The 27,029-nt window shown below is 43.6% G+C and overlaps 1 protein-coding gene across 3 annotated transcripts in view; it reads left to right on the top strand.

The window, feature by feature from the left end:
• SHQ1 (SHQ1, H/ACA ribonucleoprotein assembly factor) overlaps positions 1-27,029 on the top strand; it is a 136,973-nt gene that overhangs the window by 18,171 nt on the left and 91,773 nt on the right. For all 3 annotated transcript variants that reach the window (XM_053299511.1, XM_053299512.1, XM_053299513.1), the window contains exons 8-9: positions 21,849-22,003; positions 24,295-24,348. In XM_053299511.1, the coding sequence (XP_053155486.1) occupies positions 21,849-22,003; positions 24,295-24,348 (209 nt within the window). The remainder of the gene's footprint in view (positions 1-21,848; positions 22,004-24,294; positions 24,349-27,029) is intronic.

Below are 27,029 nucleotides of genomic sequence, written 5' to 3'. Positions count from 1 at the left end.
TGGCTGAATCCGACTGGGGAAAGAGGAGACTTTGAGACCAAAAGCAAGCTGTATCTGAGAGTATGACAGGTTGCTAGTCCCCTTTCTGAAGGGAAGACATAGTGCATCATAGATCTGCCTGGTGTGCAGAAGGCTCCTTGGCCTGCATGTGGCATTATAGAGGTAACTAGGTGGGATTTGATAAACTGAGGAGTAAATAAGTGGGAAAATGGTTATCCACAGTTTGGATGTTGTTGCACTCCTGTTCTGTACTATATAGCTCCCTGTTGCCTGCTGAACTCCTCAGTCCCTTCCTATAGAATATGCACAGTTTAGTTTAAAATGTGTTGGTTTCCCCTTCCTTCATCTGTATTTTTTTCATGATGCTCAGGATAGTATACACATGATAGTCTCTCTTTTTTTCAAGGATTCTTTGAGAAAAGTCAGACTGAGAGAGAACGGTTTGCTTGGCTGGATGGAGGCTTGAACGTGGAGTACTCCTCCGCACTGCTCCACACTGGCTCTCTAGCTTACAGGGTTTGTCAAGCGTCTGGCAGTAATTGATGAGCAGTTAAACACAGCCTAATACACAATGATGGGAGTAAATGAATGAAAGGGTGGGTCTTAGATCAGAGGATGCTGCTAAGAAAAGGGTCCTGAACTTTGAATTCAATTTTTTGCTGCTCTCGGTATGGGAACTTGTTTAGTTTGCAGGGAACTGGTTTAGTCCGCCAGACCATGGTGGACTAAAATGGAGCTTCTTTCCACACAACCTATTATGTGGAATTCAAGTATTCCAAGTCTGCCTTATCTAGTAACTTAGTTAAAATAGCTAAGTACAGGAGGGTCAATTCAATACATTATTAAAAGTCTATAGTTCACATTTCCATTGCCGACTCTCCTTAGAGTGCACAAACACTCCGTTTTAAAACTGCAGCATGTGTTACAAGCCTATAAAGCTAATTAAATCTACTTGGAGGTTAAAATTGTTCGTCTGACTTTTGTCTCTGAGCAAAACAGTGTTTTGGGGTTCTTTTGTCATGCATTCATGAATAACATAGTTATCAAATTGGATTATATTAATAGACGTTGCCTCTTCTGTTGTCACATGGCCTCCTTAGTTTAACTGTGCCATTGAGTGAGTGTTTTAAGGAATGCATTATCTGCCCTTGTATAGTTAAATTGACAGTGGAAGTACTTTTTCTTCCTGCCAGAAATGTTGAGATGAGGAAAATTACTTCAGTTTGTGCTGTTCAAAGAAATTTAAGAATAAACCACTAAAGGTTTTGTTTGTCATCTAAATAAGTGTGCATTGTAGACACCATATCCCAGAACATCTCATTGTTCTCCTGAGATATCTATACACTGGACAGGAAGCCATAGTCCAGACGAAACATGGTGAAACAGACTAGTTCCAGATTGGCAGAGGAGTAAGACAAGGCTGTATACTTTGTCCTTTGTTTATTCAACCTATATGCTGAACATATACTAAGGAAAGCTGGATTGGAAGAAGATGAGCATGGTTTTAAAGTTGGAGGAGGAAATAGCAATAACCTGCACTATGCTGATGACACTACTCTGATAGCTGAAAATGTGGATGATCTGCAAGCTCTAGTAGTGGAAGTCAAGGAGCACAGTGAAAAAATAGGACTATGACTAAATATAAAGAAGACTAAACTGATGGGTACAGCAACCAGCCTCGGGATCGTTAATGAATACATTGAAGTGGTGGATAGCTTCTGCCTTTTAGGATCAACCATCAACAGTGAAGCCGAGAAATACACCGCAGACTAGCACTTGTTAGGGTAGCAATGAAGGCCTTGGAAAGGATATTTAGATGCCCTGATGTTTCTATACCTACAAAGATTAGAATTGTTTGGATGATGGTTTTTCCTGTGACATTCTGTGGATATGAAAGCTGGACTTGGAAGAAGCAAGACAGAAAAAATATTGACGCTATTGAACTTTGGTGCCGGAGAAGACTTTTGAGGATACCATGGACAGCCAGAAAAATGAACAAATCAGTCCAGAATTTTCACTCGAGGCACAAATGACCAGGCTCAAACACATTATGCAAAACCACAGCTCCCTTGAGAAGTCCATAATGCTGGGAAAGGTTGAAGGAAAGAGAAGAGGACGACCAGCAGCAAGGTGGATGTACTCAGAGGGAATCCCTGCTGCCCAGCAGGGTCTCCCTTAATGTGTGCATTTAGTTTTTCTTAACCAAATGCAGGGCTTTACACTTGTCTCTGAACTTGATTTTGTTGGTTTTGGCCCAAGGTTTGGGCATGTCCAAATTGGTCTGAATCTTGATTCTGCCTAAAAGCTAATTCTGTCCAAAAGCTTTGTGTCATTGGCAGATTTGTTAAGCACCCCCCTATTCCAAATTGCTTTTGAAAATATGGAACATCACAGAACCCTATGGCATTCCACTCATTACCTCCCAGGTTGATGTGGATCATTAATTAACATCTGTTAGGTACAGTTTCTCAAACAGCTGAGAATCTACATAACTAGTATCATCTAGGCCACATCTTCCGAATAAGGATATTTTATTTATTCAGTTACGGATAAATAAGAGATCATGGCAGAATTTGCTGAAATTGAGACACACTATGCATATGATGCTCTCATGATCTACTAAACTAGTCACTTGATTGGAAAAGGATCAAAAATTAGTCTCTCCTAACTTGTTCTTAAACCTATGTAGGCTCCTATTAATCACCACCACCTTTTCTTAAGTGCTCACATACCAACTGCTTAATAATCAGTTCTAGGATCAAGCTGACTGGAGTGTCATTTCCTGTTCCCTTCTTCTCCCGCCTCCCTCTGAAGATGGGGATGTCTTGCTCATCTTCAGTCTGGTACCTCACCTATTCTCCAGGAGTTTTGAAGATTACTGTGCAATTGTGGCCCAATCAGTTCCTGTTGGGGAAGGAGAGGGAGTCTTCAGGATCTACCTGTCTCTGTTCATCTTTTGATATATTTGTCCAGTAGTCCTTTCCTTGCTCTTCCCTCCCATGGCTGGTGGCTACTATACAAAACCTATGCCAGTTCTCAGCTAACTTGACTTTACTGCTTAATTTTCCCTTTTTGTCTTGCTTTCCTAAAGCACTGCATCATCAGCTGCACCCAGATAAGACACATGCATCAAGATGAGAGTGGAAAGGCAACATCTGCTTCATCTTAAGCTATCTCAGAACTGCTGTGCCTTGGCCTGTGTGAAGTAGAAAGGCCAGGTGTTGTACATAGCAGAAGCTTATGAAGAACATAGAGATGTAGGGTTGAACTTTTCCAAAATGAAGTTTTCTAGAAAATTTTTCCAAACTTTATTTTTCTATGTAACAACTTCAATTTCTAAAATTCATTGTTCCACAAATTAGTAACAATGAATGGGTGCCAATGCAATATTGTCAAGGTTTGAAATTTCATCTGTGGCGGCACAGCAGAAAAGGCAACTACACCATTCTGAAGGAGATACTCCATGGAAATCAAGTTGTGGCCTGGGTTGTATAGGACAAGCTCAGTGGAGGTGTGGAACCTCCTTTCACAGGTGTTTTAAGGAGGAAATTAAATGAGTATTCATTGGAAACTTGCATCCAAGGTGTTTTCCTGCAGCAGAAGTAGTCAACTGGTCCTCAGTAATTCTTATAGTGCATAATCTTGGTTTGTAAAATCTGCAGAAGGGCTGTTAAGAGTAAAGGGGTTTTAAAAATGCATCCTACCCATCCCCCCCAATATTTTAATATTCCATAATGAAATTGATTCCAAGATTTACGGGCTATTTAATGGGGTGAAATACATACTGTAATAAGTAGCAGGGTTATTCTCCCAAAGTGAGTTAATATTCTACCCAGAGCATGTAATATGATATTGTAGATAGTGTGTTGAATGGCCATTGGGGAAAAACTGACAGAGAAAAAATCACGATGGAATACCCTTAGCTGAAAAAAATAAAGCTATGTACTATTGAAACTCCAGTATTTTAGTGTTTCCAGAAAAGTACGAGGCAAGATTGTGTTCACTAGAAAGCATTCTTTTTTGGTAATCTGATACTTGTTCAATTTTCAGTTTTTGCAGTTGTCCTACAAATTGTATGGCGTTTTGCAAAGATTTTTTAGAAACAAACTTCAGGAAGACTTCTTCTCTCAAACTTGATTAAAAAGTGTTTCTACTACTAAGAATATTTATATACTGCTCTTCAATCAAAGTTCTCAAAGCAATTGTGACATAGAAAAATACATAATAAAATAATAAAAATAAATAATGCATAAATATGGTCCCCCGTCCCCAAAGGACTCACAATCTAAAAAGAAACATAATGCAGATACCAGCAACAGCCACTGGAGGGATGCTGTGCTGGGGTTGGGTAGGACTAGTTTCTCTCCTACTGCTAAATATAAGAGAATCACCACTTTAAAAGATGTCTCTTTGCTCAGTAATTTCTTGTAGTGACTAATGAAAAAATGCCAGACTTCATCTTGCCTATCAAGACAAAAAGGAAAATATTTCTATGATATGATAAATACATTACTTGATAAATACATACCCAGTTAATGTTGCTGTTGTGATGTTATAGCTGCCAAAAAACTACTCCATTGTGTAGCTCAGTTTCATTGATGGATTTCTGGATCTTGTAACTAATTCACCAGAGGTATTCACTCCAAGTCAACGGTAAGGTAATCCTTGAATCTAAAACACTGCCTGTCCTATTCCTTCCCAACTCTCTGGTGGTAATCCTTGGCATGATCTGATGTTTTCTTTGACTTACTAATGCTATGTGATGACCATCTGTGCATAATTAGGCTTGAATCTGCTCTTGATATTACATGTGTGGAGAAGGGATAAAGTGAACTGGGGGCAAACACTCCATTTGCATGTGTAATATCTTGCTTTTCTTTTGAGTGATGCTTAAAGTGGCCAGCAGGCAAATAATCAAACAGTTTCAAGACACACTAACATCAAACAGAAGCAGTAAAAACAAACCAGTAGCGGTAGGGTCACAATAATAACAAACTTGGAAGCTGCATGCAACTTCTGATGTTGGTGGATAATGAAAGTCTGGGCTTTTTGATTTAAAAATAAATAAAAGCTGTAACCAACCACCAAAGGCCTTTGGAACAACGGTGCTTTAATTGGAATGCGAGCTGTAATGGGGCCAGATGGAGCTCCCTTGGGAAGCATTTCTTAATGCCTGTAACTGTGTCTCTCATGGCCACGTAACGAACTTCAGTCAGTGGAAGAACACGGAGCAAGAACTCCTGTTTAAAAGTGGTGTATAAATAGTAGTTCAGCAAGACCTTGAATGCTGAACAGCACACAGCAAGGGACATGTCAGAGAAGGTGGTCCTTTGTGTCCTTTGTTCTTAGGCCTTTAAGGAGTTTAAAGGTGTAAGATCCAGCACCTTTGATAGATGCCAGAAACAATTTCAGATTATGTAAACTGAAGTTATATACTACATTGTGCCAGCCCCAATCAACATTCTAATAGTAGCATTTTGGACCAGTTGAAGCTTACGAAAAGTTCTTAAGGGCAATCCCTTGTAGAACATGCCACAGTAGTCCAATTTAGATATTTTACACATGTAGCTGAAAACACTGATGACTTGCAAGCTTGTTTGTAAATTAGCCTTTAAAAAAAGCAATATCTAACTTTCAATTTACTTTTTGAATCCAACATTGTTTCTACACGTCTGCTGCAGAGAACGAAAGCCATGCATACTAATTTGTATTGTTAGTTTCTCCTGCTTTGAAGCTAACCTTCCCTGTTTCAGAGCCTGAAATGTTGCCCCTTTAACTCTGTTATGCATCTATTTTGTTTCTAAGCTACTATTGCAGCCATTTTATCTCCTAAAGCCTTCCTACCCGAGGCTGTAGAAAAGCAGTTTATCCTAGAAAGCCAGTAGAAATATTACTGTGGTTCAGGCGCCATTATTGTTGGCTTTGTGGCCAAGAACAATGATATTCCTCCAGTAGAGGGCACTTCATTCAGCTGACATCCCTAAATTTCTCTTTCTGGGTTAATTGTGTAAAGCAAGTCAAATTATTTAGAGAAGTCAAACTAATTACTTGGCATGCTTTGCGAAGAAGTTTTATGTGGCTACTCAGGTCTATCATTCTTACAGGCTCCAGATGAAAGTGTTTAAGTTTGGTAACAGGCACATTTTGGCTTCGCTAATAGTACATTTTTATTTGGATTCACCGTGCAGAATTCTAAAACATAGTACTAGGCAATAAGCAGCCTTCAAAAGCTTTGGTAGCCATGTGCACTTAACATATAATGTATGTTCTTTGAGGAAATTGTATTTTGTCTTTAGTAATCTATCATGCTTATTAGCTCTCGGTCTTCAGTTTTCTTGTGGAAAAGACAAATAACACAAACTTTTAATACTTTACGTAGGCTTCTAAGGTGCCCAAAGAAAAGTGAGTCCTTTGAATATTTTATTTATTAGATCATGGAATGTAATGTTTGGTGTTCTACATCCCACACATTAATACCTATTACAAAATTTCCTGGAAATGAAACAAGTTCTGGTAAGAACTAATCTGCATACTTTCCTTTCACTATAATATTAATTGATGCTTACCATCCTCACAAGTTAGCCCACTTCAGTCTTAAATGTTTACACGTCTGCCATCTTGAATTGGGGTGGATAACATCACAAACTAGGCCATTGAGGTGTCGCTTTGTGTCACTCACTACAACTACCACATTTGGTTGAAATTGGTTAGGCACTCCACAAGTCTGCCCACTTGTGCCTGAATTATTCACACGGGCCATCTTGAATTGGGGTGGATGACATAACTACAAACTATGCCTTTGGGGTGTCCCTGTGTGTCCCTACAACTGTGCCAATTTGGTTCATATTGGTCCAGGAATTTCAAAGTTGATAGGGGAACTCTCACAGAATGTTGAGTGATTTCATAAGCTTACTTTCTTTAAGGAAAGTAGGTTAAAAAACGAATTACTTGACAAAATTAAAATCATGATTACTATAAAATCTCTCGTATTCGGGCCAACTTAGATTCCATCTCCACAATTACTTCAGTGTCAGATGTGGAGGTGTCCAGCGACTCCTCTTATGTGGCTAGGTTGGATCAGTTCCAGTTTGTGACTCCTGAGGATGTGGACAAGCTGATTGGAATGGTGCAGCTCACCACTTGTTCTCTTGATCGTTGCCCAACATGGCTTATATTATCTGGCAGGGGGGTTGTTGTAGAAGGCCTTGTAGAGATTATAAATGCTTCTCTGAGGGAAGGTAGGATGCGTCCTAGTCTTAAGGAGGCAATTATTAGACCGCTTCTGAAGAAGCCTACTTCGGATCCTGCAGAGCTGAGTGACTACAGGCCTGTCTCCAATCTTCTGTAGCTGGGCAAGGTATTTGAGTGGGTGATGGCCTCCCAGCTCCAGACAGTTTTGGAGGAAAAAGATTATCTAGACCCATTTCAAACTGGCTTCCGGACTGGCTATGGGGTGGAGACTGCCTTGGTCGGCCTGATGGATGATCTCCAGCTGGGAACTGACAGAGGAAGTGTGACTCTGTTGGTCCTTCTGGACCTCTCAGCAGCTTTCGATACTATCAACCATAGTATCCTTCTGGAGCGTCTGAGGGGGTTGGGGTTGGGAGGCACTGCTTTGCAGTGGTTCTGGTCCTACCTCTCGGGCAGGTTCCAGATGGTGTCCCTAGGAGACTGTTGTTCTACAAAATCTGATCTTTTGTATTGTGTTCCTCAGGGCTCCGTATTGTCTCTGATGTTGTTTAACATCTACATGAAACCGCTGGGAGAGATCATCAGGAGATTTGGTGCTGGGTGCTATCAGTATGCCCCAAATCTATTTTGACACCCAAATCTATTTCTCCATGTTGGCATCATAACCTCCCCTAAATGCCTGTCTGGAGGCAGTAATGGGCTGGATGAGGGATAACAAACTGAGACTGAATCCAGATAAGACGGAGGTACTCATTGAAACTCGAGAGACAATTTTGATCTGCTTGTTCTGGATGGGGTCACACTTCCCCAGAAGGAACAGGTACGCAGTCTGGGGCTGTTTCTGGATCCAAGTCTTTTCCTGGCGTCCCAGGTTGAGGCAGTGGCCAGAAGTGCCTTCTGTCAGCTTCGGCTGATAAGCCATCTGCGTCCGTTTCTTGAGATAGACAACCTCAAAACAGTGGTACATCTGCTGGTAACCTCCAGACTGGATTACTACAATGTGCTCTATATGGGGCTGCCCTTGTACGTAGTCCGGAAACTACAGTTGGTTCAGAATGCGGCAGCCAGGCTGGTCTCTCTGTCATCTAGGAGAAACCATATTACTCCTATATTGAAGGAGTTACACTGGCTGCTGATATGTTTCTGGGCAAACTACAAGGTGCTGGTCATAACCTATAAAGCCCTAAACAGTTTGGTTCCTGGGTATTTAAGAGAATGTTGTCTTCATCATGAGCCCCGCCTCCCATTGAGATCATCAGGAGAGGTCTGTTTGCATTTGCCACCAACTCGTCTGGCAGCTTCTCAGGGACGGGCCTTCTCCGTGGCTGCCCCGAGGCTTTGGAATGTGCTCCCTAGTGAAATAAGAGCCTCCCCATCTTTGACAATTTTTAAAAAGTCTTTAAAGACACATCTGTTCAACCAGGCTTTTAACTGATATTGTTTTAATTGTTTTAATGTTGTGTTTAGAATATTTTAAAATTGTTTTTAAATTGCTGTGTTTTAAAATTTGTTTTGTTTTGTTTTTTAACTAATGTTTTTATCTGGTTGTGAACTGCCCAGACACGTAAGTTTTGGGTGGTATATAAAAATGTATGTATAAATAAATAAATAAATAAATAAAGAAAGAAAGAAAGAAAGAAAGAAAGGTGTGATTGAGGCCAAATTGCCATCTTGTATGTGTGCACTCCTATGCACTTGGATGATGGACTGATAAATGTAGACTGTCGGGATCTGCATTGCAGTTCCCCAATTGCCCCATCTGTACACAATGATAGCTACTGCTACTTAATCTTTGTAGTGTGCAAAGGGTTTAACGGTGGCTGCTGCTGGCATGTCTACCTTTATGTTTCTCTTTTAGATTGTGAGCCCTTTGGGGGCAGGGATCCAGCTAATTAATTTGCTTAATATAAACTACTTTGGGAACTTTTATTGAAAAGTGGTATATAAATACTGCTTGAAACATATTCTTGGCTTGGTTGCTGGGTTAGATGACATCAAGGTCAGGCTATAAACCAAACCCTTTAATTGGCTACAGGCTCCCATATGGGAACCAGTTAAATTAAAAGTTGGCTTTTCTCTCTCTTTTGGGGAGGAGAGGTTTCTTTTCTTTTTTGAGTCTCTTCTGGAGGTTTAGAGAGAGAGTCTGTAGGGAAGGAGAAAAGAGAAGGTGGTGAAGTGCTTCTCTGTCTCTCTCCCTGAGGTCTTATTCAGCTTGAGCTGCGAAGGCGACTTGGAGTCCTGTGGAGCAGTGTTTCTCAAACTTTTTGGAGTCAAGGACCGCTAAATTCTTTGTGCAGGGTTTCAAGGACCGCTACATTCTTCATGTGCAGTTTCCTGGATCAGCAGTTAGTAAAGGGGTTTCAAGTCTGTCTATCTATCTATCTGTCTATCTATCAGACTTCTATACTGCCCAAAACTTGCATCTCTGGGCAGTTTAGAATGAAAATAATATAAGCATTAAAATAATTAAATTTGGAATCTTTTGCAAACATGGAATATTAGGGGTTCTTAACCTTGGGTCCCTCAGTTAAACTCCCATAACGCCCAACAACAATGGCATTTGGCCATTATGGCTGGGGATTATGGGAGTAGAAGTCCAGCAACGTCTGGGTACCCAAGGTTGAGAACCCCTGAATCTAAAAGCCTGGGTGAACAAATTTGTCTCCAGTATGTCTGGAGTGGAGGTGCTTGTGATTACTCAATGGAGAGGGGATGTTGGGCCATTAGAAAAATTCAAAAGCTACATGGGGCCAATGAAAACAACATACAAGCAAGCCCCACTGATGTAAGAGGGAAACAGCGTTCCCTCTCAAGGCGCCTCGACCACAACAGGCAGCTGGGTTTCAATCAACCAACCTTTGGCTGCAAACAATGAGCATGCAAGAACCAGCAGCCCTTCAAGTGGCGCCCACTGCCATACTTTTTCCTCCATGCCCCCACATCGCATACAGTTTGAAGCTGTAAAGATAGGGAATAAGATAGCTGTAGGAAGATCTCAGCAGCACGTGGAGGCAAGGCACAAGAAGGGTCCCATGCCTCCGTGATACTCTTCCTCTTCCGTGCCATGTGCAAAATTGAGGAAGTGAGTGCCTTGATTTCAGTTGGGGGGGGGGTTGACTCCCAGTCAGGGACCGGCACTCAACCCTTCGGGGACCGGCAGTGGTCCAGGGACCGGTGGTTGAGAAACACTGCTGTGGAGTATAACAGCCACAAGGACCAGGAAAAAAAACTATAGTAGGTACCGTAACTGTAGTCCGTTTGCATTAGCTTATTTGTTTGACGTGGTCTCTGTCTCTTACACTAATGGGCTATGCACCTGTGCAAAGAACTCATCTGAACCTAACAAGCTCAATTCTCCTGCTTTGGGCGGGAACCCCACCTCCAGCCACTATATGCGTCTGCAGCACTCCTTATCCCTTCAGTCTTTAGTTGTCCGCGCTTGAGTGAACATCATGGAGTCTGCAGTTCAACAATGAGTAGGATCTGTCTATCCCCTTTTTGTTCTCCCTGCTTTTTCCTTTCTTTCTTTCTGCTTTTTCCTTTCTTTCTTTTTCCTTTCTATTTTTTATTTCTTTGCGTAGTAGCGATTTTTTTCTTGGCATTTTGGTTTTCCCCCTTTTCCGGAGCTCTGGTCCCGGCTGGGATGGAGTGTGGTGACTGGCCTTTGGTGTTTATGCCACGCACGACGAACTTCAAAAAGTGTGCTCGGTGTGGATCTAAGATCCCTTCCCCCCAATACTCATACTGAGTGTCTCTTGTGCCTGGGGGAAATCCCACATAGTTGAGACCTGTCTTCACTGTCAGAAGTGTATGAAGCAGGCTCGTAAGAATAGGGCTTCTCACCTGCGCGCAGCCCTGTGGGATCTGGCTCGCTGTTCATTGGAAGCCTTATCATTGAAGTGATCTGTGAAAATGGCTTCATCAGTGACATCGGAGCATTCGATGTCTGTGCCTGCAGAGGTCAAAAATACAGGCTCGATACCGATATCAACACCTCCTGCTGTTCTGTCGGCAACTTCAAGTGAGCCAGCACGCTCAGAAGACCTCCCAAAGTGTTATGCGTCCATGGTACCAAAATCGTCCTCGATCTCTGTGGTTTCAGTACCCAAGAGGAAGAAGAAGTTGAAGGTGCATCATAATTAGCCGGCGGGTCAGCATCTCCCTCCTATTCCAAAGAAAAAGGCGGCCTTGTCGGTTCCTATGTCGGAGGCTCCTGTGGCCAAGAAAGCGAAAGTGGATGCAGATCATCCTGCACCGAAGTCGTCAGTCTTGGCTAGGCCTTGCTCGCCTGTTGAGGACGACTCGTTGAACTTGGTCCCTGCTCAGGTTCGCTTGAGTAGAGAGCATTCTGTGGCATTGGATTAACCTGGTTACACTTCATTGGATGTGGAGGCATATTTCCCTAGGTGTCGTCCACCACCTCGGAGGCGCCAGGAGCGCATGTTTTGTAGGGAGCGCAGTGCTTGGTGGGACTCGGAAGAGTGCTCATCAGATTACAGGCAGGATTGGGCCTGGGACCGTTGTGAGTCCACTTACTTGGATCAGTACCGAGCGTCAGAGCACCGTTCTCCCTTGGTGGCAGTTGAGCTGCCCTATAACACTTGGCGCCGGGACTCTGGATCGTATGGTCGATATCAGGAGGACTATCGTTCAGACTGTTATGGTTATGGTAGGCCTCGATATCGCTCTTGTTACAAGGAAGGTCCCTTTTATGGGACGCCTGGTACTGTGAGGGTCTGGCGTGACCCCGATCACATTTGAAAGGGAGGCCGCATTCCCACTCTCTGCAATGCTCCTCTTGGGATTGAGCTGAGTGACACAAACTGCCCCCTTCGGCTTCTTCACTACAGCAGGCTGCTGTTATGATCCAGGTGATGCCAGCAGAAATGCCAGCTTCAGTACCAGAGAATCAGGTTGGCAAAGGGGTCTCCCCATGGGTTCGGCACCCTTGGCTGAAGTCTCCCTGGCTCCTCCTGAGTCGGAGTATGAGAGTGATACCAGCTCTCAGGAGTTGGAATGTGCTTCCCGCTGGGCATCTCTGCTTGATATACAGATTCGAAGCCAGTCTCCCTGTCAGAGGACCTTTTAAACAATTCGGTCCTCGGTGTCAGCCTTGGTACCAAACAAAAAGGGGAACTGGATCCATTGTTCAGCCTGATCAATCCTGAGGCCAAGGTACTGGCAGCTCTGCCCCTTAATTCAGCTTTACTGGGGGTCATGAAGGGTCGTTGGAAGAAACTGGCAAGACTTTCTCAGCCTAATAGGCACCTGGAAAACCTTTATAGGGTGCAGTTGCAGGATGATATGGCCTTCCTGAAAAATCATCCTGCCCCTTATTTTGGTTGTTGTAGAGGAGTCTCTTCAGTGAACATAAGGTCAGGGCCAGTTGGTGCCGAGCAACAGAGAAGGCAGAAAATTGGACTCCTTCGGGAGTTGGCCTCAGCCCTCCACTTGAGGGTGGCTAACTAGGAGGCATATAACGCCTGATATAACCACTTTTTGTGGGAAAAGGTGGGTCCGTTGTTGGCTCTCCTGCCACAGGACAAGAGAAATCCAACCAAAGCATTTCTCAGAGAGGCTATTCAAGTGGCCAAGCTGGAACTCTACTCGGCCAGGCACTCAGTGGAGTGCGCGGCCAAGGTGATGGCCATGTTTGTGGTGCTTAGATGACATGCTTGGCTACGGTCATCTGGACTGAACTACGAGGCCCGTATTAAGGTTGAGGACCTACCCTTTGAGGGCTCTAGCCTGTTTGCAGAGCAGACAGATGATACGCTTTAGAAGTTGAGGGGCATGGCGTGTTGGATGTTGTACTTGTCCTTGAATACCAGGCCACAGAATACTTCCAGGTGGTCACCTTATCAACCACAAAATAATCCCTCGCAACAGCAATCTCCATTGGAACATTCCTTTCGTGGCAACAAGTTCCAACAGAGATACAAGTTGGGCCTCCAGCGTAGTAAGCAGTCCTTTCAGAAACAGCACCCAAGTACTTTCCAAAAGAAACAATGACTCGAGGCGCTTCTGGACCCATCGGGCCCCATTTTTGGTGAGCTGGGATAGAGTGATTATGGACCAATGGGTCCTTATGATCATATGTTTGGGCTATGCCCTCTACTTCTGCGGTACACGGCCCGTGTCCAGGGTCATGACTACTCCGTGCACTCCGGAGTTGGACCAGGAGGTTGCTGCTCTCCTTTCGTGTCCAGGGTCATGACTACTCCGTGCACTCCGGAGTTGGACCAGGAGGTTGCTGCTCTCCTATTAAAGGATGCGATCGAGAAGGTCACCAATCTGGACATCCGGTTTCTACTCTCGGTACTTTATCGTAACGACACGGGACAGAAGTTGGCATCCTATACTGGACCTCAAGGCCCTAAATAGGCATCTGATGTACAAAAGATTTTGGATGCTATCAGTACCAACCATTATGACCATTCTGGAAAAAGACAAGTGGATGGTTTCTCTAGACTTAAAAGATGCATATTACCATGTCTCGATATGCCCCCAACATCTGTGCCTCCTGTGCTTCCAGATCAGTGTGTGGGGGTTATCCCCTAACAATTCAAAGCCCTGCCGTTAGGTCTTACGATGGCGCTGGGGTTTCTTATGAAATGTCTGGCCCTGGTGGTGGCTTTCCTACAGGAGATAGGGTTGCAGGTGCTGCCATACTTAGACTATTGGTTCATCCTGGCGAGCACCAGGCGGGCGATCCTGGAGGCCCTACAGTTGGTCATAGACACTCTGTAGGGTTTGGGTTTCCAAATCAGTTTCAAGAAATCACAGTTGCAACCAACCCGTAGGATACAGTTCATAGTGCTGATATTCGACACGACACTGGAAAAGGTCTTCCTTCTGGACGCCCACATACAGGTGAAACTCGGAAAATTAGAATATCGTGCAAAAGTTCATTAATTTCAGTAATGCAAATTAAAAGGTGAAACTGATATATGAGACAGACGCATTACATGCAAAGCGAGGTAAGTCAAGCCTTAATTTGTTATAATTGTGATGATCATGGCGTACAGCTCATGAGAACCCCAAATCCACAATCTCAGAAAATTAGATTATTACATTGAACCAAGAAGACAAGGATTGTAGAATAGAACAACATCGGACCTCCGAAAAGTATACAGTGTACTGTGCTTGATTGGCCAGCAAACTCGCCTGACCTGACCCCATAGAGAATCTATGGGGCATTGCCAAGAGAAGGATGAGAGAGATGAGACCAAACAATGCAGAAGAGCTGAAGGCCGCTAATGAAGCATCCTGGTCTTCCATAACACCTCAGCAGTGCCACAGGCTGATAGCATCCATGCCACGCCACATTGAGGCAGTAATTGCTGCAAAAGGGGCCCAAACCAAGTACTGAATACATATGCATGCTTATACTTTTAGGAGGTCCGATATTGTTCTATTCTACAATCCTTGTCTTCTTGGTTCCATGTAATAATCTAATTTTCTGAGATTGTGGATTTGGGGTTCTCATGAGCTGTACGCCATGATCATCACAATTATAACAAATTAAGGCTTGACTTATCTCGCTTTGCATGTAATGCGTCTGTCTCATATATCAGTTTCACCTTTTAATTTGCATTACTGAAATTAATGAACTTTTGCACGATATTCTAATTTTCCGAGTTTCACCTGTATCTATGCTCGGGAGACTGGCCATAGATTTGTTGGCCAGCAGCCCACAGACTATATGCTCAGTACAGTGGCTTTTGGGTCACATGGCGGCCACTACTTATGTACTGCCCCAAGTGGGCCTTTGAATGCACATTATTCAAAGGTGGTTTTGGGATGTGTTCGATCCCATTTGGGATCCGGGCCATCTAGAGCACACATCCCCTTGACAGGTATGGGCGACAGTGGAGTGGTGGACCGAGTTTCGACACCTGAACGTTGGTGCCCCCTTCCAGGCTCCCCAATCTTGATGGGTGAGCACCACAGACACTTTGGAGCTCAGTTGGGGGGCGCACCAGGAAGGGTTTCGCCTGAGTGGACATTGGTCCCCCAGGGAGAGGACCCACCACATCAATTATTTGGAACTGTTGACCATTTTCAATGCTCTCGAAGGCTTCTTGCCCATGACTGGTGGTTGCTCTATGACAATACGATGGCAAAAGCCTATGTCAGTTGACAGGGCGGCACATCTTCGAGGAGCCTTCTGTGCCTGTCTCTGGATCATTGGCATTGGTGTGTGACACATGCGGTGTCGCCTCAGGAGATACATATACAAGATTCCATGAATGTCCAAGGAGACAAACTGAGCAGGATGAAGGTGGTACCCCACAAGAGGGCAGTGGACCAGGGTGTTCTCAGGGACATATTTGTAAAATGTGGAGTCCCAACTCTGGACCTGTTCGCTTCCCAGGAAAATGCTCTATGTGCCTTATATTGCTCCAGGGGAGGGGAAGGCGAGGGCTCTCTAGGCAATGCCTTTGTCCTTTCTTGGATGGCCCTCTTCTGTATGTGTTTCCCCTCTTTGTCCTTATTCCAAGGGTACTGCGCAAACTGAGGGTGGATTGGGCCAGAGCCATCCCGATAGCCCTGTGGTGGCCCAGGAGGCCTTGGTTTTCTGTCCTGAGATGCTTGGCGGTGAATTGGGTGCGCCTGACAGCCATACTGGACCTGCTGTTTGGGTGCTCCACCTGAATGTTTGGTCCCTTCACCTGACGGCATGGAAGGTCCTGCCAATTTCCTGCTGAGACTTAAGGAAGTTTTGTTGCTGCCAGGAAGCAGTCCATGCAAAAGGCCTATGATCACAAATGGATTTGTTTCTGTTCGTTCGCTTCATTGCATGAGTTTGATGTATTTCATCCATCCTTACAAGATATATGTAATTCTCTTAAGGAGTCTGGTTTAAAACACTCATCCCTTAAGGTATATTTGGCTGCCATTGTGGCACATTTCCCCTCTAACTGGGCTTCATGGTTTAAGGACCTGGTGGTAAAAAGTTTCCTGAAAGGATTGTCACACATGTTTCCAGACAATCCTGTCATGACCCCAGCTTGGGACCTGTCTGTGGTTTTCACGGGTCTGCTACGGGGCCCCTTTTGAGTCTTTGGCTTGAATTGATCCGCATCTCCTGACATGGAAGGTGGCTTTTTTGGTGGCTGTTACCTCCACCAGGAGGGTAAGTGAGTTGGGGGCCGTGAGGGTTGACCAGCCATACTTTCAGTTCCACAAGGACAAGGTTGTACTCGGGCTGGATGTCCAGTTCATGCCCAAAGTGGTTTGCATGTTCCACTGTTTGCATATTCTACCATTCACTTTGCCAGTATTTTTTCTAAATCCTTCCTCTGATGCGGAGAGAAGGTTGCATCGTTTGGACGTTAGAAGGGCATTATCCTTCTATGTTCAGCGGTCTGCTGAATGGAGAAAAACTCTTTCCTTGTTCATTCTGTACTATGGGCTACGTAAGGGTCTCCAAGTTTTGGCACTTTAAAAAGGAATATATGATTAGACACTATATGAAAGAGTTTACCCAAACCATAGTAAAACTTCCTGATGGAGAACACCAAAATTTTTGTAAAAACTTAAACTAAGATAAAGTTTCACTCAACCCCGATCCCCAAAAAACCCCCAAAATTAAATTATTGGATTCGGTATTAGTGACAGTGTGATCCCACCTCATGATTATTCAGCATTGAATATAGACACAAGAAGCAGGTAATTTGTGTTCACTTTAAATCTGTATTTCATCTTTCCTTTTTCTTAAATAGACAAAATAATAATTAAGCACATGTGCTTTAACAGAGTCCCAAACTGCAAATTATCTTCCCAGAAATTTCCCATAAACCTCACTATTCTCTTGCTTAATTCCCTTCAGGATGGTGTTATCAACAAAGTAGTGTAAATGTTGTACACAAGTAACATAACCATTCACACACATAGTCAGGCATGCACACCATGCACACACAGGCATGCACATATCCCAACTCCTCCGGCGTGCTGCTCATCCCAGCTGGAGTTCCCTGCCAGCTTCCCTGCCCCAAGGACTCAGATAGTCTCTGCACATGGATGAAGGCCATCTGAGCCCTTTGCTGGCGTACAGTCTAAAGTCTGAAACTATGTAAATGGACTAGAAAATCATTTAAATACCATTTCCTCAGTCTTAAAATATGTCACCAATGTTTTAAACCCATGTTCAATGGAGGGGAAAAAACATTAAACTGTTTTATCCAAGCCATCTTCCAATGGATCTTCACCAAGTTGGCAGGGGAGGTATTTCTTGTCACCTAGTGAATGTGTGCTGATGGCCGGGCAGATCAAATAGCTTTGATTTTATAAGCAATAGACTGTTCAGGGCTTATAATGGTGGAACACTGAGAACACTCTCCAGCTTAAATGTACTGGCACTATTGTGCCAGTATAATCAGTAGTAAGGAGCCAGACTGGCACTTAGCAGTACAGGCAAAATATTGACACTAGGCATTTCCACTTATCCCATGTGATCCTGGGCTCCGGTTACTCTTAAGTCTTCCCTTACCCTTGGGCAAGCCACAATCTTGCTGTTTGCCAAACAGCAAAATAACTTCTTTCACAACATACAATCTCATCCCTTTGAGTCACATAAAATTCCCCCTTTGTTCTTTGCTGCTGTTCCTTATTTGAGCTCTGGCTGTCAACAGGCTGCTGTTGATATACAATTCTGGTCACCACATCTAAAAAAGGACATTGTAGAACTGGAAAAGGTGCAGAAGAGGGCAACCAAGATGATCAGGGGCCTGGGGCACCTTCCTTATGAGGAAAGGCTACAGTATCTGGGGCTTTTTAGTTTAGAAAAAAGATGACGGAGGGGAGACATGATAGAGGTCTATAAAATCATGCATGGTGTGGAGAAAGTGGATAGAGAGAAATTCTTCTCTCTCTCACATAACACTAGAACCAGGGCTCATCCCATTAAATCGATTGCCGGGAAATCTAGGGCCAACAAACAGAAGTACTCATTCACACAATGCATAATCCACTTGTGGAATTCTCTGCTACAAGATGTGGTGACAGCCAACAACCTGGATGGATTTAAGAAGAGTTTGGATAACTTCATGGAGGAGAGGTCTATCAACGGCTACTAGTCAGAGGGCTGTGGGCCACCTCCAGCCTCAAAGGCAGGATGCCTCTGAGTACCAGTTGCAGGGAGTACCAGCGGGAGAGAGGGCATGTCCTCAACTCCTGTCTGTGGCTTCCAGAGGCATCTGGTGGGCCACTGTGCAAAAAAGGATGCTAGACTAGATAGGTCTTGGGCCGGCAGAGCTGTTCTTAAGTTCTTATGATCTTATGTTCTCCTACTTGGCCTTGAGCCCACTGGACTTTCCAGTTCTCTCCTGCTGTCAACGAGTTTCTCCAACAATCGTTAGTACGTAAAACAATTGTTATGAAGACTGGCAAAATGTTCCATTCCTTTCACCTTATTCACCCCTGAAAAGGAAGCATCATCCATCACTAGTTCACTTAGCAGTGTCCTGCTACCAGCACTTCCACTAGCTTTTTGAACCCGTAAGGTTGGGTAGTTGCATTTAAAGCTGCCTTAACATAATTCTAGATCACTTTAAAGCTCACAAAAGGATGTTTACCTCTGTTCACAACCATCTGTAAATTCTCATTTTCAATGGGTAAATGCCTCCTCCCCTTGTCCCGTACTACAATCATTGACCTTGAATACAAGTAACATGCACTGCTTACATCCATGTGTTGTGGATGCTTCCCACCATGCACTTGATGGCCATGCCAGTTTACATACTAGCAACGCTTCCCTCTCTTTTGAGAGAAGTTTGGTTTGGTGACTGCAGTATTATTATTTTTACATTTATATCCCGCTCTTCCTCCAAGGAGCCCAGAGCGGTGTACTATATACTTAAGTTTCTCTTTCACAACAACCCTGTGAAGTAGGTTAGGCTGAGAAAGAAGTGACTGGCCCAGAATCACCGAGCTAGTATCAAGGCTGAATGGGGATTTGAACTCGGGTCTCCACGGTCCTACTCCAGCACTCTAACGGTTACACCACGCTGGCTTGCTGGTATTTACTTGGCCGTGAGTTCTGTTCCTAACTCTACAATCTATTAAGTTCCTCAGATATTTTTCACATAAGCATAGCTTTTCACATAAAAATAGCTTAAGAACCTAAATATATAGGGTACCCTAGTTAAAACATCGATGCTTACAGATAAATAGTTACATGAAATCAAACCTGTTTCCAGCATAAAAGAAACATTATCTATTATTTCTAGGAAGATTGTAGTAGGGGTGATGTTCAGGCCCCACCTCCCCACAAGGACCTTCTGGGAAGGCCCTGACTGCTATGCTGCGGCTACCACCTGTTCACAACCTGGGAAGGTTTTTTTCTGATGCCTTCCCCTGAAGGTTTACCAGACTGGGTTGAACAGGATACCTAGTCTCCTTCACCATTTCATCAAATACTTTAAACTGTAAAGTGATCACTGGGTTGAGGTGGGGTGGGGATCTTAGAAAATTGTGGCTCCTTCAGCCTAGGGCTTGAGAGGCATGTGACTGGGGACCCACCTTTCTTCACTGAGCACTCATGAAACATTATTGACAATTCAAAAAGCTTTATATTAAAACAGGACAAAATTGGTGTGGGGGGGAATAGAATAGGCCTGAGTGTTAAGACACCCAGGCAACACAGAGGGGGAGAAAGCTACAGGTTACTCACCTGTAACATTGGTTCTTCTAGTGGTCATCTGTCCTTTAACATTAATGGGCTATGCCCCTGCGCAGAAACTTTGTTGGAACCTAACAAGCTCAATTCTCCTGCTTTGGGTGGGAACCCTGCCCCCAGGTGCTAGATGCAGCTGTGCCGCTCCTCATCCCCTCAGTCACGGAGTCCAGCTTCAGTGAACCCCACAGGGAGGATGGGAGGGCGTGTAAAAGGACAGATGACCATAACAAGCTAGCACTCAGGAGGGAAGACAGAAACAAGACATAATCTGCCAGAATCATTTTAGAACACACACACCAACTGAAAAGTGACTGCAGGACACTCCTGACAAACACGGCATCATTCTGTGTCCTGACATAATGATGGATAAATGAATGGGGTGAAGATCAGGTAGCTGCCTAACATATAGTGTCCAAGAGGACCACGCTATCAAAGGCAACAGAGGCCTCCACGGACCTAACTGAGGGCGACTTAATGTTTGCAGGCAACTGCAACAGTTGATAGCAGAGTTCAGTTGTGGAAACTATCCATCTAGACATGGACTGTGCCAAAACTTGGTCTTTCCGTTGGATGTTGGGCTGGGGATGGATGCATCAATGCAGACATCTAAAGGTGCAGTTTACCAAATCACTTCCTAAAGATGCCCCTGATGAATTTCTGTCCGATGCATCTCTGATCAAGACAAAGTGTGGGTGCATGGAGCCTAATTTCTAAAGCCATCATCATATACTGTTCTGTACAAAGTTTTTATAGCTTATATGGCGGAGAAGTTAAGATGGGCACCTTTACTTGCAATTCCATTCCTTACAAGTGAAAATTTAAAGCAGCGTAACTCTCACTTTAAACTGATGGTTTTTAGATGACTGCATTTTAAACAAAAGGTATTCAGGTTTGGCTCATCAAGTTAAAAAGGAAAGGCAGAGATAATAGTTGATTGTACAGTAGATGCCCCCAAATCACTCTTGTGTAGAACTTGGACAAAGCAATTGATTCCTTGTAGAGAGAGTTGCATTTGAGTACTATTGCCTGATTATGAAGTAATGACTTTGATAAATATTATTGGCAGCATTCAGCCTAGTGCTCTGCCAGCACAAAGTCCTTTCCAGTCTCCACGCAAATCCTTTGAATTCTTTGAGCGCCCTGCAGCCACTCATGCTGCATCTCCTGTTTTCAAAGGTTCCTTGACTCTCAAGAACCTTGTTTCTGGCAGCAACAAGGAAGGCCTGGGAAGTGATTCCTGTTCTTATAACAGCAAGAGCATTGCTCTGGAGGTTTGCTTATATTAATGATTCACATATAAAGGAATTGTTTCATGTCAAATAAAACTTAATGTAGTTAAATGTATTAATCAAAAACAAAACACAAGAGCTGCAGCAAAACTTGCTTAATCTTAACTAGGAAAGTATAATTTTAAAAAGTAATAGATATGGATATTATGAGTTAGATGCATTAGGTTGGCATCAAGCGTAACTAATCTAGATTTCATAATAGACAACTGCAAAATACCTTTGTCAATAAGGGTGAAGGAAGCTTTGAAGAGGGGATATCCTTAGACATGTACACTAATCATCTCTCAAACTGTGCCTTGGAAGGGACTGAAAACTTTACTTTGTGATCTCTGGTGGACTTGGCTATATCTTGTATAATGTACTCATTTCCATTTGCCTTGGAGGCAGAAGACTGCCTCAGCACAATTCTTTGTTTGCTATTGAACCGAAATTGCATAGTGTAACCTGTTCAGGTTGTGCATCTTCCATGCTCTCCTGTTCGCAGGCGCTTAAGGTAGTTAAGGCATTTCTCTAGCACATGCTGACAGTAGGTCATAAGGAAACTGCCAAGTGCTTCAGAAGTTCAGCAGTTGATACTGAAGTTAATGTTCTTCCCTAAGACTTTTAATAAAGAATTCTCAACAGCTCTTATTTAATCCAGTGTGTTATTGTGGCTGTGGTGTGCTAAGTAAAATTTTTGTGTTTAGTTTCCTTTGCAGAAGATGAGAAAGAACAGCTAAGAAAATTCACAAACAGAACTTATCTGCTTGATAAAAGAACCTGTCATCAAGTATATCTGAGCTTAGTTGATATCCTGTTGGCATATTGCTATGAAGTCTATGTCACTGAAGGAGAAAAGAATGTGAGTGGTTTTTCTTGTTCTTCCTTTTCCACTTTCCTTGTATGAAACTTTAGTTGAGTGACTCAACTAGTGTGGCTACATGGCATTACTCTGTCTTCTGGGAGGCATGGCTTTGTTCCAAGCACTAAAGCACAGAACTAAAATGTTATATGACTAGGCTAGCTTGCCAAGTGGCAGTTTTGAAATTAACAGTCCAAAGTGTAGGGTTCCCCCAATATTTTTTTTGTTTTGAATACTGCTTCATAACTCTGCTGTGTTAAAAAAATAATAATAAAAAAATCAGAGGGAGAAAGCAAGGCAAGGGGATGGGGAGTAGAAATGTGAATGGATTTTACAAATCATGACTGAGAATACTTATTCACTCACATGTTGAGTTGCTTTTTGATGATGCTATGTTTCCCAATGTACTTAATATTAAAACATGAGCATTGTTCTGAATAAATTCTCACTTGTTGATGATTGTGATGCTCAAGGTCTGTGGCAAGCTTTCTTGAAGAGGCACAAGGTCCTCTGAAGCACATCCTGGACCATTTCTGTGATTTTACAATCATTTGGACACTAGTGTTCCCTCTAACAGCGTTCCCCAGATGTTGTTAATTACAACTCAAATAATCCCCAGCCAAAGGCCATTGCAGCTGGGGATGCTGTGAGGTGTAGTGAAAAACATGGAAATCCCTGTTAGAGGGAACAGTGTTGGACACCTCCATATTGTTGAGACTTAGGTATATATACATTGTCTTAGTTCATGCCACTGATGTGATGCATGTATATCTGTATAGCAGGCCTGCTCAACCAAAGGCCCCCCCAACTGTTCTTGGACTACAACTCCCATAATCCCCAGTCACAATGGCTAATAGCCAGGAATTATAGGAGTTGAAGGCCAATATCTGCAGGAGGACTGATGTTTAGCAGTCCTGGTGTATAGGTTTGTGGAAGAGTTCACAATGTTGGTGTCAGTCATCAGTTATGTAGACTGGTCAATTTGTATTCTTTATTGGACACTTGAGACAGTTTTTCTGTTAGGATGATATTTCACTCAGAGTAGGACTGTTTATAATTTGCTAATAATTAAATAATAAATCTTAGTAACTTGGTTCAATCAACTCAAGCCTCAGTTTCTGTTCCTGTTATATTCTGCTACACAAACTTCCATGTGAAGCCTGTATCAGGTTTGCTGGGATGTGATCCTTGCAGATTTCAGGGTCGGGGATATAAGAATTCAGATAGCATCAAGTTTATAGCTTGGGGGTGCCTGAAATGTAGCCTTATTTTGTACCAATCTGAGGAGGCCTTGCTCTGGATTCCTCTGCTGAGGTGCAGCTGGTGAGAACTAAGGACAGGGCTTTCTCTGGAGATAAACCCAGAATGTGAAGCTCCCTTGATAGCTATTCCTCTGAAGACAGCCAAAACAACTTGTTGTGCTAGGCATATGACCTTGCATTACAGCTGCAGATTGGCTAACATTTAGTCTGTGCTTGCTTATCTCTTTGTTTCTGTGGCTGTTCTATTGTGCCATGTTTTTTGTTGATATTGTTTTTTAAGATTGAACTATACATTGCCTTTAGGGTATCTTAAACAGAAAGGTGGGTTCTTGATTTTTTTAAAATAGAAAAAATAGGTTGGGATTGGGTCTAGAAACATGGATGCAGGTAAACAGGCAAGACTAGCAACTGAAATTCACAGCAGACATCAGGCTCAAAGGAAATGTTCAGTGTGACCAAACCAAGAGAATAAAAAAAAGGTTCAGAAGTGTGAAGATAACATAGATTCAAGGAAACTGGGCTATCCACTATTGCTCTAACTCATGAGAGTTAGTTTGCCTTGGATCAGAGTTATGCAACCATGTGTTCTGTAACAAAATAAAGACTTAAAAACAGGGTGGGGTGGGGGAACCTGCCAGCCATTCATGAAAATTGGTGTGAGGGTGAAATACTTCAAGGTTATGGTGACCTGGGATTTTTATAGCCTTAGTTTATTTACTGGATAAACTAGCTTCCTAGTTTCCTCAAATTTTGGCCTTGAAACTGTATGAGTTCAAAGGTCAGACCAAAAATAGAATTAAAACAAGCTTTATATGTCCAGGAGAACAAAGGGGATGCCTAAGCAATGTGTTCTGATTTTAATTTGAGATTTTCAGCCTGCTCATACCTATCTTTCAGAAAAGGCCTTAATGAACTTTGACTCAACATCACTTGCTTTTTTCATTTTCTTAATTCCTATGTGGATATTTGTTTTGTATGAGCACAACAATGGTCTAATGCTAAGCTTTTTTTCTTCCCAAACTGAACAAGGCTGAGTCACCGTGGAATATCAGAAAACTGAGTGCAACTTTGTGCTGGTTAGAGGTAAGATGAATACATAAGAACTGCATTGGTTGCTCAGTGGATATCAAACCTATGTAAGTTACCTGATAAAGCTCAGTTTTATATGGCACATTGCCTTTAGACAGTTCTTTAGAAACAGGATCCTCACAAAGGTCCTAAGATGTGTTGTGGCTGTTCATACTTGTATAGATAAAAAATTAAGATTGCTCAAAGACACTTACAGTAAGTGATTCTGGCATCCAAAAACCTTTTGAGATAATATTCCTGAAAGATCTGCTGAAAGATATTCTATGGGATTTCTGCCCTACCTCTCTGAAAACTGTCCATTCTTGATGTGGATAATGATTATTAATTTTACCTGGTGAAATCAGCTGCTCGTAGTAATATTTTTGAAAAAACAGGCCCAGCCCAAACCCTTGGACCCTCTTGAGGCAGCTAGATGAGTTGCTGATCTCCTCATTCTTATGACTAGATGTACAGTGTGCCCCATAACAATTCCCTTATCCGCAGCCAGGGTGCCTCTCTTCGTTGTCCTTGACACATGTCTCCTTCCCCATGGCACACACAGAATGCTGTGAAATAACTTTCCTCCCATCATGAAATGTTGGAAATGAAATGAAATCCTTCCTGTGCACTGGTGCCCCTAGGTAATTTAATTTTGGAGCTTGGACCTAAAGACCCCTGAAGCACCGCCCCCCCCCCCCCCCAGTTAAGCATTATCACCTACAGGTCTTTGGAAGCCCCACCCCAGCTGCAAGTTAAGTATCATCCTCCTGCATGCACACACACCCCTCTCCACCGAGAGGAGAGCTGGTCTTGTGGCAGCAAGCATGATTTGCCCCCTTAGCTAAGCAGGGTCTGCCCTAGTTGCATATGAATGGGAGACTTGATGTGTGCGCACTGTAAGACATTCCCCTCGGGATGGAGTCCCTCTAGGAAGAGCAGAAGGTTCCAAGTTCCCTCCCTGGCATCTCCAAGATAGGGTTGAGAGAGATGCCTGCCTGCAACCTCGGAGAAGATGCTGCCAGTCTGGGTAGACAATACTGAGCTAGTTGGAGGTATGGTCTTACTCGGTATATGCCAGCTTCCTATGTTCCTACCATGACACTTGCAGTATTTGTAACACATGGATTCTTGAGGGCACAAACAGCACCTGAACTCACAAGAATGTAAGAATTTAAAACAAGTATATATTTGCATATATGCATTAACAGAAATATTGCGAGCTAACATAATCCCATCCCACATATTTCCCTTCTCCCTCTGTGTTTGGTTTAATCATAAACCGTATGATTAGAAACTGTTCTGCCCTCCCCCCATAAGTATGTGGGAGCAGAACATAGCACCGGAGTGGCCCAGAATCTGCATCCTTGTTCTTAATCACATGGTGGTTGGGGCTGATGGACAATATTGTCTGAACTGGTCCAATGCAAACAGACAAATGAGGCAAAGAAGTGAAAGGGGAAAGACAATAGAGGAAAAGTGACACCATCTCAGCAAATCCAGCTCTTGTGTTACTGGCTGGAGACACTTGAGCCAGAGAGGAGCAATTCTCTGGTCATAATAAAACCTGTGTGTGCTCACGTGCACGGGTGGAGGCAGTGAAGAGGTAAGATGGGACAGGGGCCTCCAAGGGAGTGCTGGAGGGCAGCAAATGCCAAAGGAAAATATTACCAAGTCATATACAGAAAGGCAGGAAAAGTGAAGCCCCTGAGAAACTGCCATCTCACTCCATTCAATAGGGAAACATTAGTGCAATTCCAGAGAGAAAACTGCCATGAGGCAATAACTATTAATTTAAAGCCTCTAACCAGGTGGGGGTGGGGGAGCAGCTTTGTAAAGGAGGATTAGGAGGAGGGGAGAGAGGAAGAGACATTGTCAGTGGCAAGTACACGTGAAGGAGGAGCCAAGGTCTTGCCCAGGACAAAGGGAGCCTCAGGTTGTCTAGTTTGAAGGTGAAATAATAATAAAAAGCAGCTGTCGTCTCACCTGACCCAAAGCACATGTGATGTCAATATCCTAGTAGACCAGTGCCTTGAGTATGGCTTGGCGGCTCCAGCTCACTTATCCATGAAATGAGCAGAGCTTCCCCTACTAAGTCCTGCTGCCTTGCTCCCCCTCCCCACAGCATACCTCAGCCCTATAGCACTAAGTTCTGCGTCTAGCCTGTCTGTCCCTGTCCACTCTCAGCCACCACTCTGAAGGGGGCGTCCCTAGTCGCGCAATATCTTACATGTCGGCTTCAGCCAGCATGCAATTGGGCAGGCCACGCTTCCTTATCCCAGACATCCATAGCACCATTCTGTCCCTCAGCACTCCAACAACCCTGCTCATGTCCTCCTAACTCGCTCGGCCTTTCAGTGTCCAGCACAGCCCCACCTCCTCTCCCCTTCATACCCATTTATTTTCCCTATGGAAAGAAGAGCATTCTCTTTCTCTTCAGAGCCCATCTCTGCCCACCCCATCCATTTCATGCATGAAGTCTGGTCCCCTATCTTGACCTTCCACCCACCACACCCGCTGTGCTAGTCGCTGTTGCAGTGATTCTGGTGCTGCTGCTGCCAGCAACAGGGGAAAGGCACATTAACACATGGCAACTGAGCTTAAAAAAAGGATCCGGGGGGAAGAAGGGGAGGCAGACTGTTAAGAAGTGGAGATGTTGGGCAATGTGCAACAGTTGCAACAGCGGAGGAGGAGGGCAC

This window comes from Hemicordylus capensis, chromosome 2 (genome assembly GCF_027244095.1).
Source record: "Hemicordylus capensis ecotype Gifberg chromosome 2, rHemCap1.1.pri, whole genome shotgun sequence".
NCBI classification, from domain to species: Eukaryota; Metazoa; Chordata; class Lepidosauria; order Squamata; family Cordylidae; genus Hemicordylus; species Hemicordylus capensis.
This window is presented reverse-complemented; position numbering and strand designations above follow the sequence as displayed.